This window comes from Helicoverpa armigera, chromosome 9 (assembly GCF_030705265.1).
Source record: "Helicoverpa armigera isolate CAAS_96S chromosome 9, ASM3070526v1, whole genome shotgun sequence".
NCBI classification, from domain to species: Eukaryota; Metazoa; Arthropoda; class Insecta; order Lepidoptera; family Noctuidae; genus Helicoverpa; species Helicoverpa armigera.
The window spans coordinates 11,805,086-11,825,791 of NC_087128.1; the positions used below are offsets into that span (position 1 = coordinate 11,805,086).

The 20,706-nt window shown below is 37.5% G+C and overlaps 1 protein-coding gene across 4 annotated transcripts in view; it reads left to right on the plus strand.

Moving 5' to 3' along the window:
- The window catches only part of LOC110369668 (integrin alpha-PS2), a 102,851-nt gene extending 82,356 nt beyond the window's left edge, over nt 1-20,495 (plus strand). For 2 of the 4 annotated variants that reach the window (XM_021325162.3, XM_021325163.3), the window contains 21 exons: nt 497-558; nt 7,394-7,442; nt 7,907-7,972; nt 9,680-9,855; nt 10,121-10,327; nt 10,446-10,545; nt 10,804-11,038; nt 11,501-11,667; nt 12,370-12,515; nt 12,810-13,003; nt 14,232-14,484; nt 14,778-14,935; nt 15,307-15,482; nt 15,846-15,980; nt 16,247-16,312; nt 16,823-17,483; nt 17,607-18,280; nt 18,388-18,479; nt 18,592-18,738; nt 19,107-19,334; nt 19,646-20,495. In XM_021325162.3, coding sequence (XP_021180837.3) covers nt 497-558; nt 7,394-7,442; nt 7,907-7,972; nt 9,680-9,855; nt 10,121-10,327; nt 10,446-10,545; nt 10,804-11,038; nt 11,501-11,667; nt 12,370-12,515; nt 12,810-13,003; nt 14,232-14,484; nt 14,778-14,935; nt 15,307-15,482; nt 15,846-15,980; nt 16,247-16,312; nt 16,823-17,483; nt 17,607-18,280; nt 18,388-18,479; nt 18,592-18,738; nt 19,107-19,334; nt 19,646-19,723 — 4,070 coding nt within the window. In that variant the 3' untranslated portion in view covers nt 19,724-20,495. The remainder of the gene's footprint in view (nt 1-496; nt 559-7,393; nt 7,443-7,906; nt 7,973-9,679; nt 9,856-10,120; nt 10,328-10,445; nt 10,546-10,803; nt 11,039-11,500; nt 11,668-12,369; nt 12,516-12,809; nt 13,004-14,231; nt 14,485-14,777; nt 14,936-15,306; nt 15,483-15,845; nt 15,981-16,246; nt 16,313-16,822; nt 17,484-17,606; nt 18,281-18,387; nt 18,480-18,591; nt 18,739-19,106; nt 19,335-19,645) is intronic. The other 2 variants (XM_021325164.3, XM_021325165.3) reach the window with 1 other exon arrangement.
- Nucleotides 20,496-20,706: the final 211 nt, after the last annotated feature.

The following is a 20,706-nucleotide window of genomic DNA, read 5'->3' on the forward strand; positions in this document are numbered from 1 at the left end:
TTCCGATGCACATTTTCAACCGGAGTTCGGAGCAGACTGGTTAAGGAGGCACTCTGGATAATTCCTTAGATCGCCGAAGTCACTATGTAAGCACTTGCATTTGTTTTTCATAGTTTACCTTTTAGGTAGGCTAAAAGCTTGTCTAAGTTGACTCACCAATCCGCTCTGGACCTCTGGCCCAGACTTCCCAAATTAATATCTGATTTGGCCACTATGAAAACTTAATTTCAAACTAATCCTATAGTTTCATTATATTGCAAAGGGAACAAGCTAGTGTAGTGCTCATATCTATCGATAATATAATCTGGGGGACACTTAACTTTTTGGTTCCATATTCATCCAAACATCGGTTAAAATATATCCATTTTTCCATTTAGTTAGACGTACAATTGTATACACTGTATTAAGTGACGCACCTTGTATATTAAAGCATTGTATAAGTGTATAATTATTGGTATCGTTATTGATTGTTAATTGATATGTTTTTAATTCGCAGCGAGTCACGGGCAGCGCAAGACTGGCATGTGCCAGGCCGGTTTCTCAGCCGCTATATCGAAGGTAAGGCCTTTTTTATTTTATTTTTTATTAGAGGATAGATATTATAGGTAGTTATTGTAAACCAGATAGCACAAAAATTTAACTTTAGAGGGAGAATTATCAAGTGCAATCCTACCGTTTAAAACGCAAAGCAATGTATAAATATTTGTAAATAGGATCTGACTTCCAAAGCGAGAGGTTTTGTTTTGGTTCTCAAGCTTCTTTTATGTTACGCATAATTTCTTCCTACCTTCTCATAAGCGGCATATAATAACGGTGTTGTCAATTATCAATTGTCTCCGTGTTGCAACTCACAAAATTCTGATGACAGTTTATTATCTTTTTGTCACACCAATTAAGTTCCATTTTCAATTATTTCGAGTGAAATCCGCTTGCTTTTTTATCGGTGCCGATTCCTGGCAACATTCAAAAGTGAGGTTATTAATTTAATTTTCATAAGTGGTCGTATTAAAATGTAATTATTGTGCTCGTATGTCATTCTGTGACGAATTGGTCACGGTGTTTTGTGTAATGGGAAGTCATTTTTATCTTATTACTTCGAAGAGAAAAGATGCGGGCAGGTTGTAACTTACATTGCAAAATTATCCTCCAAGCTAAATGTGAAGAAATTGTGACTTCTTATAGTGAATTTGTTAGTAGAGTTGTCTTGAATAAAAACAATATCCATGAATGGAATCTCAAAGACATAATGTGTAGAAGGCATTCGCAATAGAACACATTTAGAATACTAATTAATTTCATATGAATGCGACACCTTCAAGCAACTCTTCATTTCTAAACCAAAACACGACCATTTTTTGCTCCAAAAAACCAATTCTTACTATTTTCATGTAAAACATCGTGATTTTACGATCGTGGGAATAGAATTATTTTTGCCCATAGAGGAATTATCATCGTGATCGCAGCGGCCATCGCGCACACGTGACGCGCATGCGCGCCCGCAACCGCGCAGACTCCTTATGAATTATTTAACTTTTATTGTTGCCATTGCAAAAAATCCAACAAGAAATGTTAAGATTTCTATTTCGAGAATAGTGAGCGAATTTTATTGCAGTTTTATTATGCCTCTGTATTTGGGATACAATTGAGATTTACCGCTAAATTCTGACAGGACAATCCTTTGGTGTCCTATTATGGCGGCGGTTACGGAGCAGGACTTTATTTGTTAGTGTCCCGGTGTAGCTTATAAAATTGCATGAGTATCTTATGGTTACTTACATGCAGCATTCCATAAATGTTCTGAACATGATCTTCGAGCTGACCGTACAAAGAAGTTCCGAGGAGATTTAGACTTAATCACTGCACTTAGTATGCCAGTAGCTAGCTAGCAAGCGTCTGGTTAATGTAGCAGCTGGACATAGCATCTAGACCAATTGGGGTCACAGCACTTTACTACCTATCTGCGTTTGAGTCTAACATGAGCCAACTTGCTTTATAACTAAGCCGCGAATAGGACACGTGATGAAATCTCAGAAATAGCAGAAATAGGAAACATTTTGAAATAAATAAATGTGTCTATCAGAATCGTTAACACAATTTCCAGAAAATTGTTAACGGTTTCTTTAAACATGTAAAACACTGATATAGATAAGACAGAGAACTCCGAATCGTATAAATATAATTAGAAAACCAGATTGTAAAAATATATTTCACAGTAAATCAATGCTTAAGTAATCTTTGGAAGCAATCAAGAGAACGAGAATTAAAATCGATTTAAATTCAAGTCAGGTGCATTAAAACAATTAATTTCCATTATCTAAAGAAATAACAATAAAGATGACACTGCTTGACTACTATGCCTTTGCCTTAAAACAGAAAAAAAAACGTGATTAATGTCACCACAAGTCGTATAATGGAACGTTTCGGTGTTGCTAGGTGAAAAAAAACTATCTCGGTATGGGTGTCACGTGCTAAGGTTTTTTTTGGAAATAAATAAAAGAGGCAAGGTGTTATGTAGGCAATCATTTGATTGACATAAATTATGCTATGTTATGGCTTTAGTTTATCTAAACAAATCACAATATTATGAGTTTATAGATTTTTTGACTGGTCACGTCTTTGAAAAATAATGCTCGTGCTGCTTGTAAAACGTTATTCCAATGAAAATCGACACCTGTTTTTTGTAAAAGATGAGATAAAAAAAATTACTGTAAGCAAATATTGCGACCAAAACATGGAATCAATAGAAAATGAATGATTTTTCTACGCCAAAACAAACGATGTAGCTTTAAGCCTCAGTAAAATAGCAGGTAAATATTATTACTAGGTAACACTCAAAGACCTTATGAGATGTCCCGGAATCAAATCAAAATACACATGACATGAGCTTTTTATAAGCCTTTCAACGGCAAAATAACATTACACTTCCATGCCATCTCATTGACCCTCGAAAAATATGAGTCAATAGAAAAAGAAGTCAGAAAATCTAATCCATGAATTAAAAAAACAACGTAGCTTTTAAGGCTCATTAAAATGGCACAAGTCTTTCAATCCAAACGGTTTCAGTGACCAAGTCCCAGATAGCCATAGTTCCCTTTTATCATCTGCATCCAAGGCAGAGATAGAATCATGTTCTCGGAATACAGAACTTGATACTCGCAGACGTTACGTGTTACTTGGCAAGCGCCTGCGCTCAAAACGTGACGATTTTAGCAAATAGATCGATTTATAGTCGTAGGACTTAAGGGTTGCAGCTTAAGAAATTAAATAGCGGTAGGTATAGTAATCAGTTAGGTCCATTTTTCTTTTTTGAAGTTAGTACCTAGGATAAAAATGTAGTTTTAATAAATAGGTTTTACCACCATAGTCCATAGTCTTACCATAGGGTTCAAAATATTGCTATCGTTTTCTGAATGATTCTGAATTCCAATCATTTTGTCAGTTTGCACAAATATTTTCAGTGAGAGAAAAACATAAGCCTTCCTTACTTTTATGGCAAAATCAAATTCAAAAGCCACAAATTAAGGTGTCCAAATACGATTAAACATTGATACTCAATACCCAAGAATTCCGCTATCGGCCATAAAATCCATAAGAAGTTCTAAAACGCATAGCAGCCCTACCCTAGCAGTACAGCATCAATTTTATTGAAGTGTCCATCTATAGCCCAATAAATTTGTCTCTCGCAGCAAGGTGCGAACGAATACAATTCATTACTATTCATTGGTACACCATGTTGAATCCTAATGGGGCCCATGCACGGAGTAACGAAAGATGAGAGGAGATGCTATAATGCAGGTAGGTCAGGCAACTTCTTTTAGGTCAAATACTTACGATGGGCATGACCAAAACGATCATTCACAAGTGATCTAACCAGCCGTTCGGGTTATTTGAGACATCTGTCAACGATTTTTGGCATTACAAAAAATCGGATCCAAAGAAGGCATATAAGGGCGAAGACGGCAACGTTCCTCATCCTCCGCATACCAACATTTTGGCGCGCTACGTCCTTAGGAGATTTTCCGTGATGGCACCTCCGCTAGTCATTTTGTTCTCCATGGCCCGTATGTATGTGCTCCATGATTCACCTGCAGTGCTATTTAGCTTTTGAGGAAGGCTTGCAAATCGAGGGTCAATGAGATTGCATGGATGTGTAATTTTATTTTGCCCGTTTGTGTCGCTGAAAGGCTTATAAAAAGCTTTCATTAAAATGTTGAGTTAGGTCATATATTTTATTGTATTTTTGTTTATATATCCCCCCGGGAAATCTAATAAGGTTTTCGAGTTTTACCTATGTGGTAGAAATATTTTTGGGTATAGGTACTCTGAATGATTCATTAAGGGGTTATTTTTGGGAAAAAAGTGCAGGAAAATATTTTCATGTACTTACTTGAGTTTCTGATATCTTTCAGTGGCCTAAAAGTTGGCGTGCTTTTCCAAAAACACAATCTCCTGAGCTTATAAACCCAACATCATTTCAAAAAGTTTTTCCTTACCAATAGCGCAATTTCTCAACATGACTACGTCAAACATTCCTGTAGTTTACAAACATGGTTTCGGAACGCGTCCATAAGCGGCGGCCATTTGCAGACAATGGCGGCGCAGAAATGGCGGGAAATCGATGCGGCCAGCACTTTTGCGGCCTGAAGCCTAGTGATTTGTTCCAAGGAGTTTTTTATCTGCCTGAATAGTTTATATTTTCTATGAGAAGCTTCTAGATAATTCGAGGAAATATTAATTTAATACAGCAAGATCTGATAGATATCGTTTTGAATGCACGTCATTTTGTTTATTATTTTTTTTTTACAATCTCTCTTAAAACCTATTTATGTGTTAATAGTTTTCCAACGTTTTTACTTAAGGTTTTAAGCATGTCTAATGTAGTAGCCATAAAATTACTTAAGTACAAAATTATACCATTACACCATAAAATATCAATTTTCAAAGATCGGAATTGAAAATTCATAACTTCACTTTATATTGTATTTACATCTATTACAATACATTCCGAACAATGGATGCTGCATATAGAATCTGGTAAAAGATAATAAATTCTAAAATCGTAGACGTAGAGATGAATTTAGTTTGACATTTCACTAGCTTACAGGCATCGTGCAGGTTGTAAATGCAAAATTCATGGGATTTTAAACGCTTCTAATATTTATGCACAATTTAATTGAATATTCAATTACGTGCAACAACTGATATTTTTATCGTTTTCAATAACACTTCAGGCGTCGGATACAAAGGAGAATTCAATAGAATTTGTTAAAATTACATAAAACGAAATGTCTACTGCTGCAGTTTTTATGGTCTAATACTACATATTTATAAGGTGTAGGGTTTTAGAACCTTAGCTTATATAAAGTTTTATACAGAAGTGAAAAAAAATTTAAAAGATCATAATAGGTAAATAGATAAACTACCTTTTCTGTAACACCAATCAAACCTCTCCAAAAAAGAATGTTTTTTTTTATGTCCAACTACTTTGTTCACCCGTCTGCGTGGTAGAGACAACAAAATAAGTCAGTGCCGCATCGTTTTGACATCGTGCCCTCCGCTGGCACTCGCGCATGCGCCGTCCCGCTGTATATGGTGCGCGCGCGCATATTTATTCATTGCCCGCGTACGCTGATTCAATGCTAAAACGACTAGGCTTTTATGTTGTTTTTAGGGCTGCCACCACCATTTCGGGGTTATGAATTGCTATTTTTTTATTCATTTTATTTACCTGACAGATTTGTGTGCGTTTACGCAGGTTAATGTTTTATTTATGAGCGATTTACATATTTTTATCCGTTTCTGCAATGTCCGGTAGTTTGTGATGTCTATAGGGCGATGTAAATTGAGTCGCTATTGGTTATCTGAGAATTACCATGTCATTATGGAGATGCTGTGTATTTTTTCTGAGATAAAGTGTTGATTTTAAAGTTGTATGTGTAAACCTTTAATGTGCCTTGTCCTATTTATGTCAGTTTTTAAATAATTTTCTACCTGAATATTTGGCATGGTTTTTTCTAAAGATCCCCACAGGCTTTTAATTCCCTCATTAATCCAACCTCCCTTCTAAATGTATTTTGACCCTAAATCGTTCTAAGCCTACCATTTAATCGTCCAGTGGTCTTGTTCTCATTAGCAAACACACGGCGATCCGCTTCAGAGCTGGCATTGTACCTGTTAATGTCGGTGACATCTAACCTCTTTACCAAGAGAGAATTTAACTGTCCGATATTCATTGATTTCCTTATTTATTACGAAGAGTAGCTTACTAGATCGGTAGGTACAGGCACTGTAGGCCGTAGATTTGAAGGTAGCCATCATTTCTTTTCTATGTAGACGATATAACCAATTTAAGATAAAATGTCCTTTTAAAATCAGATCATTCCATCAAAGAGTTGAAGTCTTAGAATTGTGCCATCCTTAAAACCAAAACAACCACCTGTTCAGTTTTTGCCATTCTTGCTCAAGAGCACATGTCAAGTTCATAAAAAAAACGGTAACTTATCTCAAAGATTTGCAAAACACAAGGTTTACTAGCTGGTGACTTCAAATGCGCATGTTTACATGTTTTTTGTGACATTTCTTGTAGGAGCGTAACTTGAACCAGCGGGGCTTATCTCTCACGTTCACACGCAACGATTTGTTGAGTCTGCTTTTTGTCTTTTAAGATGAATTGGGGTAAGGTTTGAGAGGTAGCGGGGAAGACGTAAAAAGTGCAGGAAATAGAGATTATAAAATACTGAAAATAAGCAACAAGGATAACATAACACGAGTGCCTTAACTAGAGTTTTGTGCGCCAAATGCCAGTGTCAACCGTTGCCTTTTTATGACAAGAGGATTTGCAGGCTTCGATCAGCCCAGCTCCATATAACCAGCCACGTTAATCAAAGTATCTAACCAAGAATTCAGAAGAAAAACATTGACTTCATTTATGAAGGCATCAACGTAAGATTCTGTCACCCGCCACCCCTTATAAATTAGACTCCTTTCATCGGTCACTTAATTCGTATGTAAAACAGACTGGATGACATCACACACTTATAAACGATGCACTTTATCTATCCTGGTTGCAATTAGGGCAGGGTTCGATGCATTACGGGTGAGGACATAAAAATCTTCTAATCGTAAAGCACTCTTAAGCTCGGTTTAATGTTACAGGATTGAACTACATCGTGTCAGATGGGGATATTGTTTTTGAAGTATTTTTTTAAGTATGTAAGAATGAGAGAGTGGTTCTTGGTGATCTTAGGATTGATCTATTGCCTCATATTGTGGCATACTTGAAAACTCTATAAAATCTAGGTTTCATAGAATCGCGATATGGATTTAGCGTAAACATCTGTTTTTATTTAGGCTTTCATTTTGTATTTACATTATTTTGTTCTTTTGTTTCCAGGATGGCCAACGATTATTCATGGGTGCTCCAGGCAGTTTCTTCTGGCAAGGTAAGGTTTAACAAAAATTGAGTTCATTTGTTTTTAATAATATAGACTGCATACAGTTTTATAGCTCCGACTTAGTACAGTAGTGAGCTACCGCGCATGCGTGGAAATTAGTCCCACCAACGAAGAAATCATCATAGACTGGTGTGAAATTAACTTCATCACTACTTTAAATAATATAGAAAGTAGCGAGAAATCATACAATGCAGACACACTAAAATATGGATAGAATTCTGATGTAGACGATAATGCAAAAATAAATGCAATCAAAGCTTCTAAACAAGACACTATTAATTAAAATTTCAACCAGCTTCAAGAAAGACAATATTTTAAATTGACTTTAAGGCTTCTATAAGTTCGAAGATAACAAAACCCTACAAGACAGACTCATGACATAACACACTCCAAACGGACACAAACTTGGAGGAGAATACCACAATGATAATTGACACTAAAATTATTCACAGGGCGAACGTTTTCGATAGATCCGAAAGAATCGTTCTTCTACTATATGCCGAAAATACCGGAAGAAGGTAAAACTACCCAGACGTACCGCCAGATTGACATCTTAACTCTTAACAGCAATAACATAAGGAGGCCTATCGCCTAATCCTGTATCAACGCCTTGAACATGGACAGTTGGTTTAAATTACATTTTTGTTGTTCGAGTATAATCATCATTAGCTTTTAACGCAATAACATCTGAGTTTATTAAAACATTCGCTAACTTTTGCTTGCTTTTCTAAATTAAGTCATATTTTCTAACTTAGAGTTAACGACTTTTAAGTATTGGAGTTTTTGGACAAATTGTATTTCATGTCTCGTTTTCGTTGTAAGTAAAAAAATTGGTTTCATGTACTTGGACTTGTCAAAGTTCTATAAAAGGTTTAACCTTGATATTGAATACTTGAACAATTTAAATGGATTTAAAACGAAAACTGTAAGCAGCTATTGATGGCAAATATTTTGACAAAACAAACATCTAGTCCCTTATTTGTCATGAATAGCGATGAAATCATAAGCTTTCCTCAAGTCATGGTTTTCTAGGGTTACCTACCCTATGGGTTCTACCAGATACCTTCCACTTCTCCAATCATTAATTTCTTTAGTACATTTTAGCGGTAGTTAAATAACGAAAGTTGTGCACGGGAGATTAGATCATAGATTTTCCATTTCATATCTTTGTGCTAACAGTATTTGCCTACTTGGATGATATGTTAGTATCAGGCACGATTGCAACATGGTATTACCTCACGACGTCCAAAGAATGAAGGACAGTTTGAACACAACCAAGCCTAATCATCACAAGTACAGCATGTTGTTGAAAACTATAATCATTTTAATGAAGTATTTACAAATGTTGAAGAATCTGTGTTAGAGTATATATGTGTAAATAGGAATGATTATTCCCATGACGTAGTGAACCTGCTCTAGTTTAATATCGATAAGGGTTAACTAGGTGTTTAATATTACTGAAATGATTTTGCAACTGCAAAAGTGTCCATGCTTTAAAACTAAACTATAAAATGTCATTGGCTTTGGCTCTGGTTAAACACTGTACTTTTTAAAGCTGAGATTTATTCATCATCATTGCTTGCAAGCTAAAAACAGCTTTAAGTCCTGCTGTTAAATGTGAAATTGTATTACATGTGACAGAAGGATTGTTCATCGAACAGTGCTAGTGGTTTGCCAGAACCGTCACCAAAATTAATTCTACCAAATAAGTACCTTATGGCGGTCGCTGTAACAAGGATTTGGTGATATATTTAACATATTAAATTATCCCTGAATCTCACGCTTGATATGGTGTGATTACACCTTTTTGGTCATATTTATGCTAATAATAACCTAATCAAAAGCGTTATGCCGACGCCTGTAATATACACGAGAACGATGTTACAATCATCATCATATGAAACTGCCTATCCTGGCTGCTGGATCGCTTGAACATCATCTAATGACAGATCATGGAACACTGAACACGAATGATTGACGTTTTGTGCTGTTTCAATGTATTAAACATTAGTTTCCTTTGGACGATTGCTTCATCCTTCTGAGTATACTAGAGTTGAATCATTGCTTTTAACTAAATACTTACTCATAATTTTATTGGAAGCTTCTCATAACTTTATTGAAAAGACACATCCATCTAAGATATATTTAACATTTCAAAAGTCGTCCAAAAGAAACTCTGAACAGCCTATCCAGGAACACTTTCGTAATTCCCATTTCTATTGTAGGTCAGCTGATGACTCAGTCGATGAGTGGTCGTCCAGCCTTGATGTCTACTCCTGAAGCTAGTCCTAAATACGATGATTCTTACATGGGATACTCCATCGCTGTTGGCGATTTTGCTGGTCAGGGTATTCAGAGTGTAGCTGTTGGAGTACCTAGGGGAGCTGGACTCAAGGGTTTGGTAAGCTCAACAATATTGTATCCATTTATTTTTCTAAAGCTATATGTATTGACGATGCATGATTCGTTTACAATGGCATTTTTCATTTTATTGTGACCATTGTCACTAGTGAGATGACGTCAGAGAGAGAACACGACTAAGACGTGCTGTACCCACCCCAAAAAGAAGTTGGGATAAAGGCAGGCGAGGGATGATGATATAAGCATAATTTTAAAAATAGTCTATTGTTGCAAAGTATTATTTCATTTAAATCTTGTTATTTCAGGTGGTCCTCTACACTTGGGAGCTGCAAAACATTAAGAACATCAGTGGCTCCCAGATCGGTGCCTACTTTGGCTATAGTATTGCTTCCGGTGATATTGACGGAGATGGCTTTGATGACGTCATCGTTGGTGCTCCTATGTTCACTAAGACTAAGTCTGATGGCTATGAGCATGGAAGAATCTATGTTATCTATCAGGATAAAGATCGGGTAAGTCATCATAACTAGCTACATATAATTAAAATGAATTTTAAAATTCATGCTTGATTCAGAAAACTATTCTATAATCATCTACCTAATTATCTGTTTATTCTATCTCTTCTTCCAGTCTTTCACAAGGAGCCATGCTAGGACCGGTGATGTTTCTCGGGGCAGATTTGGTTTGGCTGTCACATCCCTTGGAGATATCAACTACGATGGATTTGGAGGTAATAATAATATACAAATTGCAATACCTAAAATAATTCACTGTGATAAATAATCTGGTTGGTTAGGAAGTCTACAAGTAAATTGATGGTATTACACCCCTCTGCTTGGTAAAGCAAGAAAAGCCATCGTCCCCAAATGCTCAATAGCTGGCTTGCTATGTGGTTATGTACTCTAAGTTTCATATAGACTGATGGTTTCCTACCAAATAAAGTACTGCCATTTTCAAGTACTAATAAATCACCCTTTCTCCTTTCCAGACATTGCAGTAGGAGCCCCATACGGCGGCGAGCACGGTCGTGGTGTGGTCTACATCTACCACGGCAGCGAGGCTGGTATCCATGAGAAGTACTCCCAGGCCATCACTGCTGAGGAGATCTCTCCTACCCTGTCCACCTTCGGATTCTCGCTGTCTGGAGGAGTGGATTTGGATAATAATAATTATACGGATTTGGCTGTTGGTGCTTATAAGTCCGATAGTGTTGTGTTTTTGAAGTGAGTATAATAAAATCATGCTATTCTATTTTTTTATTAAACTTTAAAATATCCAAAAACTAATTTAAATCTACCTAAGACGGCAATATCAGAAAGAATCCTACTAATATTATAAACGCGAAAGTTTGTATGTATGGATGTATGGATGTTTGTTACTCTTTCACGCAAAAACTACTGAATGGATTTTAATGAAACTTTACAATAATATAGCTTATACATCAGAATAACATATAGGCTACAATTAGTAAACATATTGTTCGAAATACTAAACCTGCGCAGACGAAGTCGCGGGCACCAGCTAGTAGAAAATATATGAGTAAGTTAAGTTTTGAAATCTCGTTTGGGATGCAATGCTTTTAAAAGGGCAATTCTATTACATAGGATTTGTCCGAAGCCTGATTTATCAACGTCACTTTTTTCTTTATTTCTGCTCCAACTAAAAGCTTCTTCTGAATATTCCAGATCTCGTCCCGTAGTAAAAGTATCAGCCGACGTGAAGTTCTTGGGCGACAACAAGCTGATCTCGCTGACGGACAAGAAGTGTCACCTCGCCAACGGCACCACCGTCGCCTGTGCTCAGCTCATGTTCTGTCTTACTTACGGCGGCGTTAACGTGGATCAGCAGATTAGTAAGTGTTTTAGTTGAATATTTATTTTCATCATCATTGGCAATGTTAGCTATATTTACATGTTTATTTCATGGTTGTTCACCAAGACTGTTTTAAGCATCTCAGGTAAAATGTATAAAATAAATCCCCTTGACTTTGGCTAAGTACATTATATTAACACCGTCTTAACCACCTACAATACCTGATATTAGAACGTCATAATCATTTTTGTCATCAAGATTGTCTACGTTTCGTACAAAATTGTGAGTCACAATAATTGTGTTATTTGTTTCCAAGCGGAGGGATATATCTGCTATTTCGGTGAGTGGTCGAAGTAGCGCTAATTGGTACCACACTAAATCAAATCCACCCAAACATCACTAAAAATTTCTCTATTAATATCATATCCTAACTGGTACCTCAACTTTTGGATGCCAAAATAAGTATATTTTTCATGCTCTTACTCTTTACAAACATTTTGGCAACTTAATAGAAAGTTCCCAAAGTCTGATTTTCGAAGCATCCAAAACCTTTGAGTGTCAGTTGAAAATGACTTGATATTAATAGAAGAAATTATGAACTGTAAATATAAATGTTAGTCGTAAGTGAATCAGTATTTGTTGTAAAAGTGACAGCACCACCATCCAACGTTTGAAACCCCACGACACAGGTAGACGATCCCCACCATTCAAAACCTGGTACTAATCTTGTAAAACTATGCAGAATTCGAGGTGACCTTGGACCTGGACTCCCGGCAGAAGACCTCGAAGCGATTGTTCCTCGCAGAGACCAGGGAGACGACCTACAAGACCCAGATACTGCTGACTCAAGGACAACAGGAGTGCAAGGATATCATCGTATATCTTGATGTAAGTTTTCCAATTTTGCTTTTAGGTAAGGTTTCCCAATGATTCCGAAAACAAAAGAAATATTAAAGCAGACAAGATTTTAATATTCGTTAATAAGTAAGCGGCTCCTAGTAAAATCATGTTGTCTAATTTCGGCCTAACCGCTTCAGTTTTCAAAGCTTTAAGTATTGTAGCCAAAAAGCAGCATAACTTCTTTATTATATTTCCTGTTGGTCTCATTATTATCAATACTTATATGAAGATGTCATTAACAATGCCTACAAATTGTATAACATACACCTTTACTCATTACAGGAGGAGATCCGCGACAAGCTGACCCCTATCGAAGTGAAGATGTCATACGACCTCCTGACCCAGCCCTCCGGCAACATCGTCCCCCCGGTCCTCGACCAGACCCGCAGCATCGTCCACGCTGACTCCCTCAACATACAGAAGAACTGCGGCAAAGACAACATTTGCATACCTGACCTCAGGATGGCAGCTACCACGTAAATACCTGTTTCAATTTTGAAAAATGGTGGTGGAATATCTAACATTCTTTGTGACTAATCTGTTGTGTTGTTTCTTTTTTTTATTAACTTTTTTAGAGACCGACCCAAACAGGATTCCCATCGGAGCCAAAATTCCATCAGACCTCGTAAAAAAAATCGAAATATAACACGAATGAAATGTATACTCTTGGGCTGTTGATAAGAATGTACAGTGTTTTTGCAATAGCATTTTTCCCTTTTATATTTATTTTAAAGTTGCGTTATATAAAATGGCTAAATCGGTCGATCGGTCACTAAACTTCTAATCTATCGCTTAACATACTTATATTAGCTTATGTATGTGTGTTATTTTTTCTATGTGTCTACTTATCTTATGTTTTAACCCTTGCTTTATCTAATATTCTTTCTGCTTTCTATGTATTTTGTAATAATATATGTTTATGTAATATTACATTATGTAGTGTTATTTTGAATTTCTCCATCGCCTGAATATTCGCTTTTTGCGTATTTTAACTTTTCCAAATACGTGAAAAAAATCTGTGCTTTGTTGTGAACGAAATTCTCAAAGACCTAGTCTAGTCTGGTGGTGGAAAGATAGCGAATGTAAGAAATTAAGACAGTGGGACAAAGAAGAAACCAGAAGAATTACAAATTAAGGAAGATGAAGATAATAAACGAGTTCACATTATAACTGTTTTAAGCCAGGTGTAAGGTAACTCTTTGAAAGAGGTCGGTATTTTCGTAGTTACAAAAAAATGGGGTTACCAGGAAACTGCATGAATCATCTTTAAAAAAAATTAAGACAGGTGGTAAAAACGATTTAGAGGGAAGATGTTTTTCAATTACATAGCATTTCTTCATCGGGATTTGAATATAAAATTCATCATTATCATGTTTTTTACAAAAAAGGGTTTGAATTATGGAGACTTAATAATGACGACGAAAGTGGGTACTTCATTCAATTTGTCATTTTACACCTGGTTTATTTCATTATGTAATTTTGACACCGTGTTTTCATTGCGATTATACCTACCATACTTCATAGGGAATTAAAATGAGAATTTTATCACAAACGGGATTTTCATTCTTTTTAATGGGTTTTAAAATACACCAAGTAGCATGCATGAAGGTTTAACATTAAAAATGGAGCTTCTGTCGTCCATCTCATTAATACCCAGAACATTAACTATGATAAATACAATATTTTCGATTTCATTCCCTTCAGGCCCACAATCAACTACGTGCTAGGATCTGGGGAGAACCTCCACATTGATGTCAAAGTGGAGAACTCGGGAGAAGATGCCTTCGAAGCTGCTTACTTCCTGGAGGTCCCTGCAGGAGTCACGTATGCCAAGATGGAACGCCTGGACAAGGATACGGCAGACACCCTCATCTACTGCTCCATTACGAACAGATTTGCTGATGGCAATAGTACTCTGAAGTGTGATCTTGGAAATCCTATGGCTAGTGGACAAAAGGTCAGTTCTGATATTCTGGGTCAAATTGTTCTGTGGTACTTTTTTAAGTTAACAATAAAATCATCTGCATAGAGGTATCTTAGAAATATTATAAATACTGCTACATGCTAATGCTTCCATGTTAACTAAGATACGCTGAATTGAAGCAACAATGAGACTTAACAAGCGGGGAGAGCTATCTTTCATTTGTCTTGTGTAGTAGCAATGAAACGCCCATTTCCTTACATCCAAATAGCTGATTTCGGTTCCCAAGAGACCTCCAAAATTAAAATGTAAAAAAAACGTTTCTTCAGGTAAACTTCCGCCTAATCCTGGAAGTGGACGCCCGCGTGACGTCCCTGAGCTTCGACATGGTGGCGAACTCCACCAACGTGGAGCAAGGCACCATGTACGACAACTCCATGCATATGAACATCGGTGTGGTCATCAGAGCTCAGCTCTCTGTTATTGGGTAAGTTTGTAAATATATTTGGTAAAATAATATAAATCTAGAAAGTGTTTCCTGTGTGGTTTAATTCAGTTTAAGACAGAATGCATCCCGTTTATTTGAATGGATATATAATCAGAAATTTTGTCGAGAAGGTCACTTGCGAATTTAACTGTCCTATGACAAATTAAGTTGCTTAGTTCACCTTACTCATTTATCAACTAAGAAATTCATATATCTTTTTACGAAGATGTCGATGAAATTGAGACAAATAATAAAAAGACAAATTAACTGTAGATACCAGACGCCGAGGTCGAGCAAGTTGAAACTAAATTAACTGAAGTTACTCTTAAAGATAAAACAACTTTCCTATAACCCTTATTTCCATTCGACAGAACATCAGACCCCCCAGAGCTGCACTACAACGCTTCACTATATGAATCAGAAAACATTAAGGATGACACCAAGCTTGGGCCGCAGATCATACACAAGTACAACATCAAGAACGAGGGACCTTTCACTGTTGAGGAGACTGAGATATACTTCATGTGGCCATATCAGACTCTAGAAGGTAAGAACAATATATCAATAAAGGTTTGCGAAGTTATAGAATCGAGTTCTAAAAAAACGCCTAGATATATTGTGGTCCAGAATTGATACTTTGCTTGTGATATTGGATAAGCATTGCATTTTTGCATTCCTTTTATAAATAGTGCTTCAAAACAACATGTTGGAACATCAAGGGTTGTCTTGTCAAGTCTTGTCTCTTGAGTTTTACAACCACCTTGTTCTGCGACATACTCATTTTACTCCCTTAATATTTAAAACCACTCAAAGATTTAGTTGTACAATAGTATCCCATGTTCCTTACTCACTTCTAAATGCTTATTTACCCGTCGAAAGCCTTACCTAATTCTGAATGTTTAAATTCCAGGCGAGAATCTAATGTACATGCTGGTGCAGCCGCAGTGGCTCGGCGACGTCAAGTGCGACGTCGCGCGGCACGTCAACATCGACAACCTCTTCGTGCAGAACCCTTACGCCTTCTTATTGGGCAAGGAGAGAGAAGGTGAGATGCTGTGATGTTATATCTTTTGAAGGCTTGATTAGAACATCTGTACTTTCAACTTGAGATATAAAAGTAGACAAACATATTTTGAGTAAGTTGTAATCAATTATAATTAAACGAACATAAAGTCATCAATATAAACGTAGCTATGTAAATAATGAATACAACATTGCTCTAGCTGGACAAGTATATTTCTGTAATACGATACAACACAAAGTTAGCATATATTTGTGAACACTTTTACTTAAATGCTATTGTATTTCCAGCAATGATGAGCACCGAATTCTACAGTGCTTCACAAACGTCTGGCGGCGGTGGATATTATGGACAAGGTAACTACTGATTACTAATATCATCATCCTCCATCCTCCGAGCCTTTTCCCAATCATGTTGGGGTCGGCTTCCAGTCTAACCGGATTCAGCTGAGTACCAGTGCTTTACAAGAAGCGACTGCCTATCTGACCTCCTCAACCCAGTAACCCGGGCAACCCGCTACCCCTTGGTTAGACTGGTGTCAGACTTTCTGGCTTCTGACTACCCGTAACGACTGCCAAGGATGTTCACTGACAGCCAGGACCTACAGTTTAACGTGCCATCCGAAACACAGTCAATGGTGTCTAAGACATACTTTAGAAAGTACATACAAACTTAGAAAAGTTGCTTTGGTACTTGCTTGACCTGGGATCGAACCCGCGCCCTCATACTTGAGGTTGGTCCTTTACCCACTAGGCCACCATTACTAATATTACTAATATCATCAATATAAAATTGGGTGTTGACAACTTTTGAAATTAAGTGTTTATTTTGATCAATTATTTCTTTATACTATGATTTCTTTGCAGTTTACTGGGATGGATCATCTAGCGGCCAAGTCACCACTCAAGGTAGCAGTCAATCAGGTGTGAACATTCAAGGCTCTGGTTACGGCACCGGACAAGGTTACGCCACTTCTGGAGGCAGTTCGACCTTCCAGTCCAGCGGCAGCACAAGCTTCTCCAGCCAAGGAGGCCGTAACTTTTCTAGTAGCCAGAGTGGCAGTGTCCAAACTGGTAGCCAAGGTCAAGGACACTTCAGTGGAAGCCAAGGTGGTTACAATACCCAAGGAGGTTATAATACCCAAGGAGGCTACAACACCCAAGGAGTATATCAAACTGGCCAAGGAGTCCATCAGGGCAGCCAAGGTGGTTACAACAGCCAGGGAGTCTACCAGAGTAGCCAAGGCGGTTACGGCAGCCAAGGGTTCCTTTTCAACACAACATGGACTGACGGCAATGATCTTACTGAGGCACAGAAAGAAGAAATCAAAAAGAAGTTAATCGCTGCCATCGCTGCTGGTAATACAGGAACCTTAGATCTGGGCTCTTTTGGACAAGGCCAGCTCGTCAAATATAGGAACAAGACGGTTATATATGATTCTAATCATAATATTATTTCTGAAGTGGAGACCAGTACTGAATATGGAAACCTTGGACATGATGGAGAGATTGGCAGCGCTTTCAATGTGTAAGTTTTTGTTATATTTTTCTTTTGTTATATACGAATACTATGTCGTATTTAATTATACGTGAATGTTGTTTTTTAAAATATGAATGTTGTATTCTTAAATGTTAAATCTCGTTTTTCCAGATATGCTAACCAAGGTGGTGTTAACCAAGCATCTTCTCAAGGCCACTCTCAAAGTTCTTGGCAAACCAGTTCCCAAGGATCTGGCGGTTACTCCCAAGGTGGAATCTACAGCCAAGGATCAGGCGGCTACAGCCAAGGGTCAGGTTCCCACAACCAAGGGTCTGCTGTCTACACCCAAGGTTCTGCAGTACAAGGTCAAGGGTCTAGAGGATTCTCACAAGATAATGGCCAATTTGTCCACGGTTCATGGGCAACCACTGAAACAGTTAACCCTGATGTCTCAAAGGCTGGTTCTTCCACCTTCAGAGGGTCTTCTAGTGTCACCGTGGTAGGAGATGAAGATGAAGATAACCTGGAAGGTTTTGGAGCTTATGCCGCGTACAACCCTGATAACGAGTTCAAATATGGTATTGCTGATGTGACTGGTGCTGGAAGTCGTCAAAGTGGATCTTCGGCTGGTGCTGTCCATGGTGGCAGTTATCAATCTGGAGGCGGGGCCTATCAAGCAGGAGGCGGAGCCTACCAGTCCGGAGGTGGAGCTTACCAAGCCGGAGGTGGAGCCTACCAATCGGGTGGTGGCAGTTACCAGTCTGGAGGCAGAACTTATCAATCGGGAGGCGGTTCCTATCAGGCGGGTGGCAGTGGATACTCTTATTCTTCATCTTCATCATCAGGTTAGTACTTTTGGATGATATAATTTCAGGTACTCCTCATCGTCATTTATGTCGGCCATTTTCAGATTCAAAACATTCCTATATCTTGATTTTATATTTCGTTTCAGGTGGTCGTACGTCATATAGCAGTCACTCGGGCAGTGGTTACGGCTTGGCTACCGAACGTCGGGAGAACACTAGAAGACGTCGACAGAATGAAGTAAGATTCAAATATCTAATTAGAATAAAAGAAAATGAACCAAAATTTATTTACAGAGTAGAAGTAAATAACATTTCGAAGAGTGATATTAATGAAGATATATTCTTTCCAGGTGGATCCTGAGCTGAAGAAGATTCTAGAGAAATGCCAAGAGAAGTACAAGTGTGAGGTCCTGAGGTGTACCACTGGTCGCATGGTGAAGGGACAAGAAGCCTGGTTTGCGTTCAGATCTAGGATCAACGCATCTGTACTTACTGAGGTAAGATTTGATACTATTTGAAGTACAAATGACCTGTTACAGATTGAAGGCGGATAGGCATGGAAAGAAATTATTAAAATTATATAGCTGTTCAAATTCTATATAACCAGTAAGATGACGTGTTTGGCAATTGATGTAAATATTTTATGAGGATTTTAAAGTACATGTTGATTTTGCTAGAATATTTTCAAGACCTTTATGGCAGTATTGATTGCATTTCAATGACCCTCAAAGCAGTTCATATCACAATCTTACAAGGTCTTTCGGATTTCTTTATAAAATGTCTTTTACTTTCTCTCAACCCAAAAACTGCAATACATTCACCTAAGATCCAGTGACTAATTCACCGAAACCTCAACCTTCCACAGATCTCCAAAGAGCGCGAGGTAATCCTCTCCTCCCTTGCCACGGCCCGGGTATCTCGCCTCCCACTAGTGGGTCGCGGCGGCGGCGCGTGGACCACAGCGGAGGCGCAGACGCACGTGTCGCCGCAGCTGGAGGCGCTGGGCGGGGGCGGGATCCCGCTGTGGGTGGTGGTGCTGGCAGCTATCATCGGAGCGCTGCTACTGCTGCTGTTGATATTCGCTCTGTATAAAGTGAGTTGTATTTCTAGTTAAAGTAAGGACAGTTTTTAAAAGACTTCCCAAAAACCCGTGCATAGTACCTCATGTACTCTTCCTATGGCATATCAACTTATGCAATTGTGTAGCTTCTATTGGCAATCCAATAAATATATCTAGGTACTTCCTCTCTAGTTTACTTCATATGTATTCTCACTATATACTCTCCCCTATACACTCGTTTATGTACTCCCATAAGCTAAAAAAATGTTGTCCTTGAAAAGTATCTACCCTTAGCAACCTAATAATTCTACAGCATTGAACTAATGTTTTGTCGTCACTTCCAGTGCGGATTCTTTAAGCGCAACCGTCCCTCTGACCACGCTGAGCGACAACCCCTGAACGGTCGCGACGAACATCTTTGATATCCGACCACTGACCTCGGCGTGACGTCCGACACGGCCGACACGGGCGGTACGAGCGACGCGGCCGACTCGTCCGACAGCTCCGCCACCGATGCCGCCAGTGACGTCACCAGTCGCGACTCCACCAGCTTCGATAGGTACTGACATCACTAAGTCAATATGACGTCAGAATTAATGGAATATTCCGTTAATTTATTTATAATTAATACAATTTTATAAGCTGTAATTTTATACTTATAAGTTATAAATAAGTTACTTATAATTTATAAGTATAAATATAACAGTCTTTTAGAAAGGTCCGATTTTATTGTAAAAAAATAGTATCCATATTTTAATAATGCAATAGTTTTACCTCATGACAAAACGAATTTTCCAGCCAACTTTTCATGTCTTTTGTTACAAAGAAAATGTAAAGTTCGTCATTTATAATAATTACTATTAACACCTATTCTTTATGTAATAATACTAGTCACGATAAACAATTAAATGTCGGACGCCATATTAATTAGAAAATAAAAGAAAAAAGGAGAATGGAGTTATAAGTGAATCATGATTTATAAATTATAAGTTATTATGATAGTTATAATTTATAATTCATGAACTAAGTGTTAAAATGTAAAATGAATGAAAGATTAAATCTTGTCGTGTGATAAATGTAAAAAGTGTGTTTGTAAGTATGTGAGTTGTTGAAATTGTGATCTAAGTTAATAATTAGGTATTAACTAAATGAGGTAGATAACATAATTGTTGATAGAGATGTATCGGATAGACATTAAATATCACTATAATGTCAATAGTGTGAATCGTCTATTCGATATAACTTTGATCTGTATTTCGAATGAGCTAATGGTCTATAATCTATACATATAATAAATCTGTAAAAAAACTGTGTCTGTACATTGAATATATTAAAAAAATCATAATTGGGTGGGGTTTAGAAACAGTAATGGAGCACAAATCCAAAAAAAAAATTCTGTCTGTAT